The sequence below is a fragment of the Hesperophylax consimilis genome, chromosome 13, assembly GCF_061612785.1.
Source record: "Hesperophylax consimilis isolate HC1 chromosome 13, BYU_Hcon_1.0, whole genome shotgun sequence".
NCBI classification, from domain to species: domain Eukaryota; kingdom Metazoa; phylum Arthropoda; class Insecta; order Trichoptera; family Limnephilidae; genus Hesperophylax; species Hesperophylax consimilis.
The window spans coordinates 13,591,945-13,610,815 of record NC_142848.1 but is presented as its reverse complement, the minus strand read 5'-3'; the positions used below and the strand labels follow the sequence as shown (position 1 = coordinate 13,610,815).

General features: G+C 36.4%; 1 protein-coding gene across 3 annotated transcripts in view; it reads left to right on the top strand.

Moving 5' to 3' along the window:
• Pde8 (phosphodiesterase 8) overlaps positions 1-18,871 on the top strand; it is a 604,329-nt gene that overhangs the window by 375,235 nt on the left and 210,223 nt on the right. For all 3 annotated transcript variants that reach the window (XM_089638788.1, XM_089638790.1, XM_089638789.1), the window contains exon 4: positions 15,152-15,240. In XM_089638788.1, coding sequence (XP_089494914.1) covers positions 15,152-15,240 — 89 coding nt within the window. The remainder of the gene's footprint in view (positions 1-15,151; positions 15,241-18,871) is intronic.

Below are 18,871 nucleotides of genomic sequence, written 5' to 3'. Positions count from 1 at the left end.
TCCTCCCTTCGTCCAAATAACCTCTTTTCATCCCTCCCGTAACAAGTTCTAGCCCTAACCTAACACTTCCTATAGTCACTACGCGATTGATTCTCCTCATTTTTCCTCCCTTTCCCTCTTATCCCATCGAACACATAACCACATTAGACAACACATGTCCGTAAGACAATTATCCCTCAAATGGTTAACCCCCACCCAAGCCCTCACCCTCTGCACCCCCTTTTTGCAGCTTTTCCGTCTCCGCGAAATAATATCTAGCTAGATGTTTTGCACTGTAGTCCCCTTTTACCTCATTTGTTTTCGGATCCACCAGAGTATAGGTGTTGGAGTAGGGAGCAGCGGCGACCACATAAGGCCCCTCATAGACCATGGAGAACTTCTTTATTTCCCTTCTCAATAAATTAGACTGCGTGTATTTCTTTAGTTTAACGTAGGTCCCCACCTCGTATGTAGCTAGCCTCTTCTTTATGTTGTAGAACTGCTGTCGTTTAGTGGCGTTCCTTACTAGGTTTTTGTGCACCGCGTCCTGAACCTCTGTCTTCGTTAGCTTGGGTATGTTGACTTGTCTCATGAATTTGTCTAGACTGTATTGCGGTTGTTTCCCAAACGCGACTTCATTCGGCGAGAATCCGGTCGTACAATGCACCGTGTTATTGTAAGCCCTCGTAATATCATGTAAGATCAATGACCACCTGGTGTGTTTCTCATGACAATATGTCCTAAAGATACGTCCCATCTCCTTATTCACCCTTTCGGTGATATTTGGGCCTGGATTCCGCACTGAAGTATGCATAACTTTTATTCCCAATCTTTCTAAACCTTGATTCCATTTTTTTTTTCCACTATTGTCCGGCGCCTCGCCGTCTCCATCGTAAGTAATTAAATCACAAATGACACTAGAGTCTAACAGTGCGTCCAGCTTAATTTTTGTTCACCTGTCTAGACTATTTTACAACTGACCCACATTCGTTTCGACCTATTTTTTTTCTATTCGCTCCTGACATGTTTTTTTTTTCTTGAGACACCATACTCGTACCTCTATCGCTTATAAGGTCAATGAAGCCACCCCAACTTGTAAAACTCTCGGCTCCTGGTTCTCAAGGCACCAAATGTGTTGACTCGACCCCCTAATTGTCCTAACTCGCTTGAATGAGGTTTTTATACCTCCTTCTCTCCAGCGTTCAGTTTCGCTTTTGCAAAACGATATCGTGCTGGGCCTAGCTAACTCTGAATATTCCCCGCCCCTGTGGTATCGCACACAGTAAAATAAGGCCTACGCTTTGGGGTTGATCTACAATAAATCCCTTAACTTCACGTTGTGTGATTTGTTAATTCGAAGCCCCCCCCGCTATGGGGTGGTAGGTATTTAATGTCTCCTTTCTGTGGTAACTCCCGGTTCTTTTTAGCCAAAGCGTGGGGAAAACGTCCATCGACCCTCAGCGAGTTCTACAAGGAACGAGTACGTGTCTCACCTAACTTTCGAATACTGGACCCTATTACTAATCGACCTAACAGCTTATATCATATCTTTACAATTTCCTTGTATCCCCGCCCTTACCTAATGTCCCCGTGTTTATAAATTCTAGATTGTGACATAGAACCGAACCCCCCCCCCCCCCTCTTGTGTACGGGCTATTAAACCCTTCGTTGAATAGTGTGTTGTTTCCGCATAAGTACTGGGACTCTCTCGTCGACCTCTGTAACGATGTACTAAAACTAGATAAATGGATTTAGCTGTGGTTAGTAAACTTTGGGTGTTGCGGATGGAAGTGGAAACGAGAGAAAAGGAGATGGGAACGGATTAAATGACGAGAAAAAAAAGGTTTTTTTTTGCAAACTGGGTCGGCACCTCACTGCCCCAAATGAAATGGTCGCTATTCTTCCAAATGCAAAACCCCAAGAACCAATACGTGTCTGGCTTTCCCCGAGGTCTGGTCTAACTTCTTCTTATAGTCGCCTTGACACCTCCGGACCGCTCACGTCAGAGGGAGAGGTAATGCACCTGTTGGAATATCCCAAATCACCCCGCCCCGCTTCCTCCAACGGACTACTTTACTGACTGTAAAAGGGGAATTTTTCATTGCGTCCCTTGTCATGATGCTAAACGCGTGCATGTTTCAAATAGGTTTGTTCTGGTGAGGCTTTCAACGTCCACTAGCCGCCAGGCCTACTATCCACCTCACGAAGGATGCTGCAAAGGATCTCGAGGGTTTTCCAGTCGAGTTGCATCAACCTCCGGGTAAACCCCGCTTTAGTATGTGTTCGTCCTCCGATTTTGAACCCTCGTTCATCACGCCGACGTCCCCTCCACGCGATTTTGAAAGACTTGGAGCCCGTTCAATTAAACGCCTTCGCAGCGAACCAAGGCCCAAACATTCCAACTTGACATTAATTTTCATACTGCCTCTCGTGTCCTCTCATCCGACCCGGTTCCGCGAAAAGGGATGACCCTCCGAACTCTTCGTGATTCTCCATACAACGTTGACGCCCCGAAATCGCGTGATGAGGAAAGTAGAAAATCTTCTGAGCCGAGGAAGTTGTGTGCTTTCCCAAGACAGCTTACGGACAACATACTCCAACGGTGAGTTCTAAGCCGAGGCCAAAGGTATTTAGGAATTTGTTAGTGAACATATAAGGTTATACAAATATTATTAATTTTATTTTTTTATTTGTTTTGAGCATGAGTTGGTTGCAGCTAGTCGCTTCCATGTTGATTTGAGGTGCCTCTGCGCGGCCGCCAACTCGGTAGAGTGTACGACTTTTGTCGTCAGGCACGGACGTCGAGTGATTTATGGGGTCCCCTTTCTTCCTTTTGGTCGTGTGTCGCCACTAACTGCTTACAAATAAGTAGGTCATTGGCCTCGTGCTAAACACAGCTGTTAGAAGCAAGCAAACAGTTCTAAATGTGATACTATTTTATCAGTTGCAGCCCCATCTTCGTCGCAATTTTAACGTTCTGGAAATATATATTCATGCAAGATCACTCACCCAAAATCGTTATATTACCAGTCCAGTCGGGATATCGACGACATGTACATTAATCCACGTCCAGGGGCTGTAGGTAGGATGTAGAAGCCCCTAAGCCGTTAAGGGTTCGTATTAAATTCGAAATCGGTTCTCTATGTCACCCGTCTACTCGCCGGTAGAAACTATAACCATATTGTATCTAATTTTTCTAGCTAAAATTTCTACTTTCATACGCCGCTCCGTAGATAGCACATAAATTACCTGATACTGGAATTCGGAATGTTTAAGCGGATCATTTCTTTCAATAGAATGGTCTCTTCCTCCCTAACCGTAAATTGATAGTTGACATGCATCGGTATCTGTTGGCCTCCACTGTACCTAATCTAGATATCTCTCCCTATCGACTATTTTAGAGTATCTAAGTAAGTATTTGCCGAGATCTACCCAGAACCCCCTTCCCCTCCCTAGAACCTTTCATATATTATCTGCCACGTTCACTTCGATTTTTTCACTCAATTCTTATATCGTGTAGACCGTTAAAACCTTCCCGTGTTCGCAAGGAAAACACTGTCTATACCCCCAATTCAAATGAGCAATTTACCCTACGTTTTATATATTGGAAATTAATTATTATTAATTTTGACCAGAAGGTCCACATGTGATTTACGAATGATGTATTTAGCTCTTATTAAATTCTATTCTCCGAGTAAATTCATTCGCCGCGTTTCTACACGATTTTTATTATTATTTCTTTTTGATCAATGTACGCTGTCTCTTCAATTTCACAATAAATTTAGAACTTTGACTTAGCCGTTTTCGTCTGGTCATTTGATAATTATTATGGTTCTCTATTTTTTTCTCCTCTAATGGCACACGCGTTATTATTAAACATTACCGCAGTCGAGTTTCATCGTTTTATATTAGTCTGAACCAAGAGACTCCAACCCGTGAATTTAGTATCGTCTAATTATGAGTTTACCCTTTTTTTTTGGTTGAATCTAATTAAATTTTAAAACACTTCAATTATTTCAATTAATATTAAAACCACAACTTCACTATATTTAAAACTCTATCAGTTTAGTTTAAAGATAGCACACCAAACTGTCGCGACGTTAAGTTATCGAAGCCCGACTCCAACCAAGTTAAAACGAAAAAGCCCCGATTTCCTCCGAACAACGCTATTTAATCATGTTTTTTCGAATAAATCGACTTAAAATTTGTGCGACTTTCGCCTTTATGAATCCAAGGTTTCACTTCCCGTTCAGTTTAGAATTGCATAACCCCGTTTCAGGATTTTTGGCCCCCGCCTGCCGAGTTGAGGTAGACACCTACCCCCCTGCCGAGACGGGTACAGGCGTGTACTCGGTGACCTGACTTCCGGGCGCCCTCCCGTAAATGATTTTCGGCGATGTAGATTATTGCGCAAAATTATTTGATTATTTTTTCTCGTACGCGTGTTGTGTCCGTAATATTGGTTGATTTCCGGCCTATAGACTAGGTGTAGCTCATTTCTATATCGTTGCTTTCGAAATCTTTCCGAGAAATTCGCTATTGATATCGATAATATAATCGATAAATTATCCCAACTAACGGAAGCTTTTCACCTATTATGTCCAGCGCTTGCGCAATCCAGTATCCTTCCTTGTGTGCTGCCTTCTAGCATTTGATTGGTGTCTACACGATCCGTGGGTGATCCCAGGACACATATACCTTCCTCTCGGTGATGACATACGTAGGCATTCGTTCCAAAATTTGATTCGACACGTTTTTTGTAATTTCGCCTACCTGTTTTGACTCTTTTCGTGATATCCGCCGCATATCTTCTGGTAATTTTTCGTAACCCATCGCTGTCCACTACCCGAGTCGGTGACACCTCTTCCATCATGAGCTAAACTACCTTTCGGGTTTCTTTTCGATTCCTGGTCCTTCCTTTTCGGTGATCTACGCCCAGTACATCCCTGTTTTTACAGTTTTTTTGCGTCTAGTTTTAGCCCAACCCATATACCCCTTTCTCGCTCCATCCAGGAATTTCAATATATTATCCTCGTAACTTTGTTTACGCGCAAAAAAAGGTCGTAAAATTTTGATCGTTAATCAAAGACTTCGTGACCCATTAACTTTTATGTCTTTTCTTAATTACCCAACTTGCATCTCCCCCGTGTTAATATAATTAGGCAATTTCGGCCAAACATCCCATCTTAAGTTAAAATTCGTGTCCATTGTCAACACTTGAAATAGCACTCAGAACCTCAGCGATCGTAAACAATTCTCTCTATGAGGATCACCTCGTAATATGTCTTCTGGACCAAAACATTCTAAAAAACCATCTTCTTTCGCCAAACCGTCACCCCCCTGTTTCGTTATCGCTGGTTGGGTATCGCTTCGTTTCTACCTTAGAATGCAAATTTATCGTCGTTCTCCAAGTGCCCTTACACGCATCGTGAGACCGGATCCCAAGGTTAGCTCAACAGTAAATCAACCTAGAGTGTTTCGTGTCTTTAGACCGCCCTTAGTCTCCGTGATTGGCGAAAAATTATTTAATTGATTTTGGGAATGATCTGATTCGTTGAGCTCCATCACGCCTCTTTTCAATTATTACGTGGTTAACACCTATTACCGACGTAGGTTTCTATAATAAAGCTTCTAGTATGTCCCAGAGATGTCCATAGTCTGTTCGTTTCTCCCTATTCTCTGAACGTATTTTAATTTATGAAAAAAAAAAATTCTTTACGTTCCTTTACCCCAAACAGGTCCATTACAAGCACAAACTAGGTGTGTTAAGTGTGAGACAGCGTACAATTTACAATACCTAAATATTTATATTTAAGCTCAAAAATAAGATGCTCCCGAAATACATGTTTAAAATAATGTAAATTTCAATTTCGAAACACATGTCTACCCCACGAAAAACTGTGAAGATTTTAGACTTCCGAAAACGAATTTTTCAGGAACCCAAAATAATCTCTATTTTAAAGGATTTAAGATTTTCAATGAACTACCGACAGATGTGAAAGAAGCTAAAAGCCTGTTTTTTGTGGGTCATGCCTAAATGCTATAAAAATTAGTTGTAATGTAGTGTAGTGTAAGTGTGCTTAAATGTCATAGAAATAAGTTGCCAGTTGTTAGTAAAGTTTTATACTAGAGATAATTTTTTTAACTAACTAAATATTTTATAAATAAAATTAATAACATACAGTTTTATTTTTTACATACCGTTAATTATTTACATATTCTATGGCCTAAACAAAGTACTGATTTTTTCAATCCCTTCAAATACAAATTGGTTTAAGAATAGTGCTGATTTTTTCTCATGGGGAATCTCACCTTTATCTCATCTCTTATTATTGATTCTTATGTCTTCACACGCTGTAAGACTAGCAATCTCTAACTGCAATAAGATGTACGACGTTAAATATAAGTAAGATATACAACGTTAATCATAACTAAGATGTACAACGTTCATCATAACTAAGTTGTACAACGTTAATCATAACTAATACGTACAACGTTAATCATAACTAAGATGTACAACGTTAATCATATCTAAGATGTACATCGTTAATCATAAGTAAGCACACAGTTTCAATTATTAATACAAAAAGTATACAACTTATTCCAATTTTTTTTAGCCACCCTTTCCACCGATCGTTCACTTTTCCGATACTGCCGGATGCTGAATTAGCTTATTTATTTAGATGATGAAGTTATGTTTCCGGGTGAATGAACTGTTAGTTTTTTGCGTCTAAAGCCTCTTCCCTCTCCTTTAGCCGCAGCCACCATTGATTTATCTCCTAAGGGCGGGATATAGGGGATGTTTGGTAATGTGATGCTCCAACGTACATCCCCACATTAGTAAGTGAATCGCGGGTTCGGGAAGGGTGGAAAAATTATCTTTATAATTTTAACGATTTCATTTCGTTAAAAACACCTTCGAGATAGGCATTTAGTATACTCAAAAGTATATATTTTGTAGTCTGCTGGCGCAAGGAATACTATAAATTATGTTTATACGCGTAGTTAGAAAAATGTCTTAAACTGTAAGCTTATAAGTTATGTACAAAATGTGTACTGAAATTTTAGGTAAATCATTCAAATGTACCTTCAGTAGTTTTCAAACGGCACCAATAAGGAACTGCAGTGAAAAATATTAAGGATTAAAAAATATTTATACGTATAGTCCAACAAACGCTGATTCTAAATAAATTACTTTTATTAAATATAATCATACGTAGAATTGATAAATCTTTTTTAAAATGAATAAAAAACCATTTCTCCAAAACTTCCTGCTTAGTTGGCATCATTATATCGGCTGTTTCTAGGGTCACGCCCATCGACAACCAAAGTCTAGACATGGTATGTGGATGTTAGTAAAAATGACCTTATCTCTTTTATTAACGACCCATTAGGAGTTACAATCAAACCATTTAACAGTTTTTCTTTTATATATTCAATAATGTTGCCCTCCGAAGGAATTGTCAAACTGTGTCACAACAATAAACGAAACAGCTGTCACGCTTAATAACGATTACACGGTACTATTTGTTTATAAATAAACTGCCTTTTTTATAAATTAAGTAATATTATAAATACATAAATGAAAAACATACATAACATTAAATACATAAATGAAAAACATAAAATTAATAGTGAGTTTTACAAATTAAAATTGATAACACTAAATTAATTTTTTCGTAGGAAGCAATCACTTTGTGGTTAGACATATTATATTAAATCAAATAAAACACTTTGTTTATTAACCACGACTTTATTATTATTACATCTACCGGTTTCGCTACGGTCGAGCTTCATCAGGATGTGAAATATATTTCACATCCTGATGAAGCTCGACCGTAGCGAAACCGGTAGATGTAATAATAATAAAGTCGTGGTTAATAAACAAAGTGTTTTATTTGATTTAATAAACTAAATTAATTATTTATAACACGAGTTACACTAGAAAGTGATGTTTATGACAATTTTTGAGCGTTAAACCCAATAATACGTAATTAATATGCAAATAAAGAAGACTAAAAACTTATTACAAATGGTCTAATTTAAAATTCTATACGGGCAAGTAAATGGTATTCAGGTATATTTAAACATAACCTCGCCAAACATCAGGCGAGAGATTGCAACACTAAGGGAATACCTTTGCAAGTTGATGTCGTCTCTCACTCTGCATGCCGCTTGAAGTCCCGAAAAGCCTTCTGGATGCAAGGAGAGCTCCTCCGATTACATCTTACTCCAAAAGATAGGTAGAAACTCAAGTGGTAATAGGCTGAAGTGAGAAATTCTCATCTCGTGCACGACCCCACTGAGAGACAGCCTGGATTCGTACTGCCTCGTAAACTCTGGTCCAACACCAATAGGATAAGGTACTCCCTCACGCTGTGCCCACATGATGCATAAATGCGGTTTTAAAGATTCGGCGATGTACGAATGCAATGCGGTGTAGACCACCGAACATGTGGTCAATGACTGCCCTCTGCATTCATTCCCCGACGTTGTTTATGAGATTCTAGACCGGCTCGCTAACCTAGATGTTCCAATCTGAACCCCCCACTCACCCCAAACCATACGAAAGAAGAATAACTCTTTTTTTGTTTTTTCTGCATATGTATTTTTTTAACTATTGTACTTCGATAGATGTATATTCATAGTCCTGGACTGTCGATCGCTTCGCACGCTTTACATCCTCGATTGATCCGGTTAGTAGTTGATAAATGCGTTGCCCCACCCAGTCATCGTTTCGTGGGTTCAATTCCTCTGCTAGATAAGTCCTCTGTCATTGCACAAGAAAAATTTTCCGTGTCTAATGATTACCATCATAAGAAATTATTAAAATATTTTTAGTTTATTCCTGAAAATGTTTGTCATTCTTTAAAAAATGAAGGAATTGCCGAAACTAGATTGATAAGCAGTTTATTGAAATTCTTCCATATTGAATACATTTCACTATTCGGATCTATAATATCTTGCATTTACTCTACTGCACCATTTGAATATAATTATTTCAATTTAGTTGTTGGATGATTTCGCTTTAAATTAAATGTGCTGTAAATTATCCCACTCGTATTTACTGCGAGCGCACTCGGGACTTCAGTTTTTGGCTCATACTGTACTAACTGATTTAATTATAATTTCGTTATAACAACGTTTTCCGGCTTTATATGCAGTTTCTCAGAAAATTAAGTGAAACTTCAGGATTCTACAAAATATTTATTACAGCGGAATAAAACGTTTTTCCACCCCGCCCGTTCTTGCTAACTAAATAGAAAACCAGTCCATCCCTCAATTTATACATTATACTACACTTACTACAGTAATACTGTACTGAAATTCATTAAATTACATGTATATTTAAGGAACCACCACACTGACTGAATACTGACTTGCATCTAAATATTTTAAATTATGTATTTTTAACTTTATTTTTTGATTAAACATATTATATTTAATCATTAATTATTAGCCTGAAACGACTATATAAATTTAAAATATCTTCAGAAAAAAAATACATGCCGCCGACGGGAATTGAATCCGCAGCCTCCTGATCGCCGGTCAGGTGCTCTACCAATTGCGCTATGCCGGCCGTACTGCTATTTTTCATTTAAAATTATTGCTCATTAAATTTTTTTTTCACTAAAAAACAAGCAAATTTATTTTTGTAGCAAGCACTGAAAGTTTAGTTTAGTCAAGTCACACTGAAGCGATATGAAATAAACAGGTAATTTTGATATTTACTGGAAAAATTATTTTTATGCAACAACATATATTCAGAGCGTAATAACTTTTAAACCCTCCATATCTTTAACTGAGAGGTTTTAAACTTATCAAACATAAATTTACAGAAAACTGAAAAATTAACCAATTAGAAACATGTTTTTTTTCCTTTGGTAGACGGTATGTCTTAAGGAACATACTGTACGCATAAAGTAAACTATAAAGCTTTCGCACTTTTTTCTCCGCAAATGCTATAATTATGATTTAATGAGCAGGTAGCATTCCGCTGATGTGCTTATGTCTGATTTCAAAAAAAATGTAAAGTCATTGTTTTAAATTAAAAATAAGTTACTCCTTTCTTCGCTCTAAATAAGAATCCAAGCGACCCTTAAAAAAGTTTGGAAATCTTCTAACAAAATACAGGTATACTAACATAATCATCCTAGTAAAAAAACTTATTTACGGCAATTTTAAAGATAGCCAATATTAAGGTTACTTTCCTTTTATTGTTCTTTCCTGAAAACTCCTCATCCCCAGCTTGCGTTTGTCTAGATTTTCATTGCAAATTGAGCTGTGCCAGCAACTTTGTAATAGCCACAAATTATTGGTATTTCTTCTTATTCACTAAGTTATTTTCTCTCTTATACCCGAGGCATGTTGGTAACTCGATCCCATATAACATATTTACAAGGTTAGTTTCTCTCTTCTGCCCATACTATGTAGGCAACTCGATTCCAGTGAACTTATTAACTAATTTAGTTTCTCTTTTATGCCCGTACCATTTTGGTAACTCGATTCCAGTGAACTTATTTATAAAGTTATTTCCATTCTTATGCCCGTACCATGTTGGTAACTCGATTCCAGTGTACTTATTTACTAAGTTATTTTCTTTCTTAAGTCCGTACCATGTTGGTAACTCGATTCCAGTGGACTTATTAACTAAGTTAGTTTCTCTCTTATGCCCGTACCGTGTTGGTCACTCGATTCCAGTGGACTTATTAACTAAGTTAGTTTCTCTCTTATGCCCGTTTCATCTTGGGAAGTCGATCCCAGTTAACATACGTACTAGGTTAGTTTTTCTCTTATTCCCGTACCATGTTGGTAACTCGATCAAAGTGAACTTATTAACTAATTTAGTTTCTGTCCTATGCCCGTACCCTGTTGGTAACTCGATCCCAGTGAAATTATTAACTAATTTAGTATCTGTCTTATGCGTGTACCGTGTTGATAACTCGATCCCAGAGAACTTATTAACTAATTTAATTTATGTCTTATGCCTGTACCGTGTTGATAACTCGATTCCAGTGAACTTATTAACTAATTTATTTTCTGTCTTATGCGTGTACCGTGTTGATAACTCGATCCCAGTGAACTTATTAACTAATTTAATTTCTGTCTGATGCCTGTACCGTGTTGATAACTCGATCCCAGTGAATTTATTACCGGCTTCACTGTGAAGTTTGTTTTATGTTTTTACTACGTAAGTTTGTTTTATTTAGAAGTAGAAAAAATTATTCATCTTCATTTACTCATCTTTAAGGCGATGCCATACGTAGTAATGCAAAATCACGTGTTTTTGGTTTGAAAATTTGGTCGCCTAGAAATGTTTCAGATGCTTTAATTAAATACTGCGAGTAGAATACATCTTGGCCTTTGAAATAATCGAGTACTTTTTAGATAAGTCTTTTTATAAGCCCGGAAAAAAATAATGTATAAGGCATATGAAAACTGCTTTAAAGTTCAAAATCTCCTACTTACAAACCCATTTTCGGTTATGATTTTATTGTATAGTGTGGCAAATCAAGTTATCTATAAAATGATCGAAAAAAAATTAAATATTTATGCCTGAACATCCACAAAATAAAATAAAAGGCACTTTTTGGCCATGTTTTTTTGCTGCATAAATCAAAACAGGCGGATGGTGTTAAGCGGAAATTTAAACCTTATCACCATCTACGTAAGGGTTGTTATTGATAGCGGCTCAATTTAAAATATTACACGACGTAGTGCATCGCCTTAAAAAAATACCTACTATACGGGTGATGACGTTCCTACCGGCCGGCCCTATTCAGTATCTGTCCGGTCCGGGCGCCGAATTTCCCAGGCGCCAAGTAGTCAAAAGTACGATAATATCTAATACAGCGTCCTTGACGTTTTTACTAGCGTCAAGCGCCGTTTAGCTCAGTGCCAACCTGAACGTTCTCTGCCTGTGTCAATAGGAAATTCTGTGTTAAGAGAGGGCTCTGTTAATATAAGTTTGCTGACTATTTTCATTCCGTCTATAGTCAAGTAACCCCTAAACTTGAAACCAATTTCCCAACAGCATCACCCTGGAACGTTGGAGATATCTCACTCGGATTGACCAACATCCAGGAAATAGAAACTTGTATCCGGAATCTCCGACCTGATAAGGCTACTGGTCCGGACGGTATTTCTCCTTCAATAATTATAAAAATCTCTCCAAATATCTGTGTTCCCCTTGCGTACATATTTAATCTCTGCATCATGTCTTCCACATTTCCACAGTGTTGGAAACTAACGAAGGTCAGCCCCATTCACAAAGCTGATGAAAAGACTGACGTCAGAAATTATAGACCAGTTGCAGTACTGTCAACAATTCCAAAAATTATTGAAATGATTATCTGTGATAAAATCAGTCCAAAAATCACGCCTTTCTTAAGAGGTAATCAACATGGCTTCTTACCGAAGAAATCAACGGTAACCAACTTACTCTCTTTCTCTCGACGGGTAGCACAAGGCCTAGACTGTAGGCATCAGACGGACGTAATTTACACGGACTTCGCAAAGGCATTTGACCGAGTAGATCACGATATTCTAATAAAAAAGATGCATAAAATAGGTTTTAATCAACCCTTACTGACATTTTTTGCGTCATATTTAAAAGATAGAAGTCAGTATGTAAATATAAATGGATACGACTCCCATAAGTTCGCAGCTCTGTCAGGAATTCCTCAAGGATCGAATCTCGGTCCCATGTTATTCCTCATTCTGATTGATGACATTCAGGATTGTATACGTCACAGCTCATGTCTACTATTCGCAGACGACATGAAACTGATGAAGGAAATCGAATCAGATTATGATTATTCGAAACTGCAGGCCGACCTCGATTCAATCATGATATGGTCGGTAGAAAATAAACTTAACTTCAATATTAAAAAATGCGTTGTTATGACTTATAGTCGTTCACAAAATCCGGTATTCTGCCAGTATAGAATGAATGGTGAAGTACTTACACGCGTAAACATCATCAAGGACCTTGGGGTGATCTTTGATCCCAAGCTGACATTTTCAAACCACATAGTCCAGCTTACCTCGGCTTGCTCCAAAACTCTTGGTTTTGTAATTAGAACTTGCAAACAATTCAATAACAAAGAAGCAATGACCTCCATGTTCAACGGAGTGGTCAGAAGCAAGCTGGAGTACGCCAGTACTGTCTGGATACCTTATCAACTTAAATACATAAATATGATTGAACAAATTCAAAAAAAATTCCTAAGGTATGTTTACATGCGATCATACGGAATATATCCGAAATTCATGCATCACGTGGAACTGCTAAAGGAGACAAATTACCAAAGCCTGGAGACTAGGCGTAATGCCGGACTCGTGGTATTTGAATTAAAGTTACTAAAAAACCTTATCGATTGCCCATATCTCCTGTCATGCTGTGGATTATTCGTTCCTGATAAATACTGTCGAAATCGTAGCCACGACCTATTCTGTATACCGCAGGGTCGGACAGATGTCATTGCCCGACATAGCATGACAAGAGGTATGACCTTACTAAATGCCCTACCAGCGGATATAGATGTGTTTAATATCACTATACCATGTTTTAAAAAATATATGTACATGTATTGTTAGTTTTAATAAAATTGTACCATAATTGGACTTACCTGTCTGTCGTACAATAATTAAAAAAAATAAAAAAAAATAAAAAATAAAAAAAATAATAATACAAGGTTTTCCAATAAGAGGTGTTATTTTGAATAGCCCGCTATTTCGGTAGATGTTACGTTTGAAGCTGTAATTTTTTGATATTTGACAAGTAGAAACTACGTCATTAATACAAATGGAACGATACACGCTTCAACAACGCATTGAAATTATTAAAATTCACTTTATTGAATCAAATGCAAATCATCTTGAGTGATGAGGCCCATTTCCATCTCGGTGGCTTCGTCAACAAGCAAAATTGTCGCATCTGGGGCTCGGAAAACCCAAGAGTTATTGTTAAAAAGCCTATTTATCCTCAACGTGTGACTGTTTGGTGCAGTTTATGGTCCGGCGGAGTCATTGAACCTTACTTTTTCGAAAATGAGGCTGGATCAACAGTTACGATAAATGGATCGTTATCGAGAGATGATTAATGATTTTTTATGGCCAAAATTAGATGGTATTGATTTGGACAACGTTTACTGTCAACAAGACGGCGTTACGTGCCACACAAGCAACAAAATCATTAATCTTTTACGATTGAATATCAAAATAACAACTCTTATTGGAAAACCCTGTATTATAATAAAAAATTAAAAAATTCAATTCGTATGGTTACTATTAGAAATTTTCTTATTTTATATACTACTTGGTAGTTTTCAAGAAAAGTGGCAACGAGTATGTTATTAACTGTTTATTAACTATTAAAAACTTCTAAATCTAACTTCACACAATTTATTTACTGGTTTATCTGGTATTGACAGACGGAATTAATGGTTTCTCTATTATTGTGTTGACATCCTCCGTGGGAGAGGGGTATAGCTCTCGACTAGCGAGCTGAAGGTCGCGAGTTCAAATCCTGGCGTGTGCAAGTAAATTTTATTTGATTAATTTTGTGTTATTTCACAAATTACTTATTTAAAATTATATGTAGTACATTTTCGGCACGTTCCAGAGGGGAAGATACTCAAGTATCGCCCTAGTGTAAGACCACCATTCAGATTTGAAACGTCACTTGAAATGGTTTTAACTGTGTTCGGTGACCAGATCTGAATAGCTATGTGTTTCCTTACCTCCCTCTTCCCCATCTCCTCCCCCCCACTACCTTTTTTTTTTATTTGGTACAATATTTTTTTACATTTCATAGTTTTCCAGTAATGTTGGCCTCACTGGGTGGCTTGCCCGTGCTGAGGCCTTCATTTTATAATATGAAAATATAATCTAAATACAATCTACAGTATAAGATAAAATAATACATTTAATATATAATCTTGTGTGTTTGTGAGTGATGTGTGTTTATATTGGTTTTGTGTGTTACGTGTAGGTAGCTTTAGTCTTTAGCCTCACAACATATCCAAGTTGGAAATGCTATAGTCTCACTGGTTCCAGACGTTTGGGAGTAGCTGGGACTCTTGTGCGGTTTTAAATAAAGAAATATAATATGAAAGATGCTACGAGGTACTGAATCATCACTAATAAACTTTTTTTTCCTTATTTTCAGGCAGTTCCGGTGGTTCACCAGGAGCTAGAATTGGACACAGGAAGTCATCATTAGCTCTAACGCCTGAAGATGAACCCTTGGATATTACGGTAAGTCTGTTTAAACAAACAATGCGTAATTACGTTTCCATTGACAAAATTTGAGATGTGGGGAAAATCTCACCCTAATACCACCTCTACTACCAATTGATGCCATTCTTTTTTATTTTATCACTAGTACCCAGCCACGCGTTGCTGTTGTGCAGATAGATAGCTCGTGTTGCTTTTAAGTCCAACAGATGGCGCTATTTAAAAAAGCGTGTTTTCACCTGTCATATATGACTTCTATATAATATAGGGCTAGAGCCATTTCGAGCTACGTTTCAATGCGGACTGAAGGAAATGAGTGAGAGAAAGAAGAAAGATAAGTGGAATGTTTAGAAATATCTGGCTAAAGTAACTTTTGTAAACGTTTTTACCCTCCACTTTGACTTCTTACAAATTCGATCTCTCTGGAAGGAGATGTAAATAAACTGCATTTTAATTCAAGACTAAAAATCCATGAATGTATTAAATTTCGATCATTAAACCCAGAACCATAGCTAATAACTTGTATTCAACATTATAACCTACACTTTTTCATACTAGCCACCGACATTTTAATTATAAACGCTTATATTAACCGCGACCCTTTGCATTTTTTGGCAGTCAAGTGGTCTGTCACTCAATCAAATCACTGTTGATCTGATCTTATTTGATGATAATGGTGGGTAGGTATACCTTGCAATGACGGCGCGGCATCCTCTTCTTAAATAATAAATAATCAAGCTTCCTTTGAAAAATTTAATAATTTGATCGCACAGATCCGGAGAGGGTAGGTACTGTATAATTTAGAGGGTGCGAAATCATTTTTTATGGATGGAAGGAAGGCTAAGGGTTTTTCATCAAGGCTGTTGAATTTTACCGATAGGGTTCAGAACTTGTAGGTATTCGCAACTATACATATATAAGGTGGGGCTAAAGTAATGTCATAGTGTGAATGTGTCATAATGTTTGCAAATGGCGTCAAATGTCATTGTTATTTAACATTTATGCTGTAGATAGATAGAGCATTAGTTGACAACAAGCAATTGAACGATATATATCAGAAGAACGCAGAATTATTGTTACTTCTTGTTTAACCAATATCCGGTTTGTTGTTTTAACGGAGCGTGAATTTTGTCGTCGTTATCGTTGTGCGCGAACAATTAAGCGTTTGGCTGACCGTCTTGCGCAAACATTTTTAATTTCTAAGAAAAGAGCAGCTAATTAAAATTATGACATTACTTTTGCCCCACCTGCATTTAAACAACAGACCGGAAATTGTTAAAATAATCAGTAACAATAATTTGGGGTTCTTCGGGTGCGTTTCGCTCCATCTATCTGTCTACGATATAAATGTTAAAGCACAATGATTTTTTTTTAATTTTTATTAAATGAATAGTTAATACATATCATAGAATGATGAATAGTTAAGTCCTGCTAAGCCAATTGAATTGGCTTGTCAACAGGTGCTTAAAGTTACATATACATTTTAGAAGTTATAATTTACATCTGATATCTACAGATTCAAAATTTGTTCATACAATTTTTCAAAAATATTAAAGTAAATATTTTGACGCCATTTGCAAAAAATATTGCAAATTGATATTATGACATGTATTTTGCCCCACTTTGTATAATTGTGAACACCTACAAGTTCTCAACAATATCGTCTTCATGACAAATTTCTGATAACAAAACATTTTTGATGCCAAGCAAGCCTGCCGTCTAGAAGGGATGGTATTTTACTCATTTTCAAATAACGGTTTATTAATTCTTCGTAGGTATTTAAAAAATAATTATATTTAAAAAAAACCTTTAATATTCAGAATCAGCGTACGTTATCTTGTTTGTTTATTTTTAAGCTATAATTTTTTTCGCTGGTTTTCCTAATTCCTCTAGTTTTTATTTATTTATTTTTATATTTTTTAAATTTAAATGCCCAGAGAGCTATTTAATAAAATGTAGTAACTACATCTTTTTTTGAATTACGATGAAAATAATAATGAAAATAAAAGTTAACAAAATAAAGAAAATTTATGTATTTAACCTAAATTAGATAATTCCTAATATCCTCCAAATCATTGATAATATTAATAAAAAAATTACGTTATGGATGATTTTAAAATTACCTTAAGGGCGCAGTTAATAATAATGTATAAACTAAATACACAAATAAATTTTTGTTTAAATGTTTGTTACCAGACTAAGTAAACGTTGTATTGAGAAATGCAAAATATAGTTGGAATGAAATTGACATATATATGTGAAATGTTAACATTTGTCTGGTCAATCGTTTAGGTACATCATGTCCATGTAGATTGATTAAATATGGATTTTACAACAACCGACTTAAGAGCTTAACAATTTTAATAAAAATGTTAGGTCGTTTATTTTTCGTCTGTTTTCTAAAGTTGAAATATTTAAAATTTTCACTGACGACAAGTTGATGATTATTTGTGTGCTCTAAATAGATGTTAAGTTTTAAATTTAAGAAGCAAATAATTATTTCTATATTATGAATAATAATTTTGTAAAAGTGCGATCAAACTATGGAGTTATTTTCTATTAGACTTCTAACTAGAGATATGTACAATAGTTTTTTGATATGTGACTATTAAGAGTTTTTAATTATTCTTAATTTAAATCCAGACGTTTTCATACCTTTATTCACAATTTGTTGGATGTGGGTGGTAAGATCTAGTTATTAAAAAGATTGCTTATCGTCGTGAAAATGGAACTGCACTCATAATTTGCATGTAGGTTTTGAACCCATTAGGTAGGACGTCTTCCTCTGTTACGTTTTCCATCAATCGTTTCTTAGATTGGCCGCTCCTAGAAAGTTATTTTTTTATAAGTAGTATCTACGATTTTGTAACTTTTCGCCTGACAACGAAGAATTTTCTTAGTAAGATAACACATCGTAAAATATTTGAGAATGCGCCTATGATCTTCCTTATCGATGCGCAATTATTCAAAGTCCAGTTATCACATGAAGTATCAAATTTTGATTATTAAATAACAAAATTACCAAATTTTCTGCGACTTAAATCAGAATCAGGACGATTGCTCTAACAACGGACTTACGTGGCAGCTTTCAGACCTGCAAACCAATACATATGGTTTAAAAATTTGGCATTATTTATAACTTTCTGTGGTAACCACATATTTTTTCTATCAAATGCGCTTGCATTTAATATAGGTAGATATCTGGCAGATAAAGCAGAACAAAGGAATGAGGCCTAAATTGTGCTGTAGCAGATATACAGGATGGGGCAAAAGTAATCACCCTATTAGAAAACGCTATAACTTTTGCAAATGGCGCCAAACGTCAATTCGGTTTTGACATTTGTGAAGTAAACAAAACGCAGAATACAAATTGACAAAACATGCATCGGTTTACTTCGCAAGAACGCGGAATAACAAGCAGTACCAAAGTTTATCATAAAAAAAATTACAGCAAAAGAACATCGGGTGATTACTTTTGCCCCACCCAGTACTAGGATAAAAAACAATGCAACGCTAACTCACTTCGTGTGTGGCAACGTTTAATCTATAATACCCTAGTATTTATATATAAGTTAAAACATAAAATGTTACCAGATTATATATCAAATGGTGTTAGTATTAAAAGTATAGTCCATGGCTTTGCTGAAAGAAG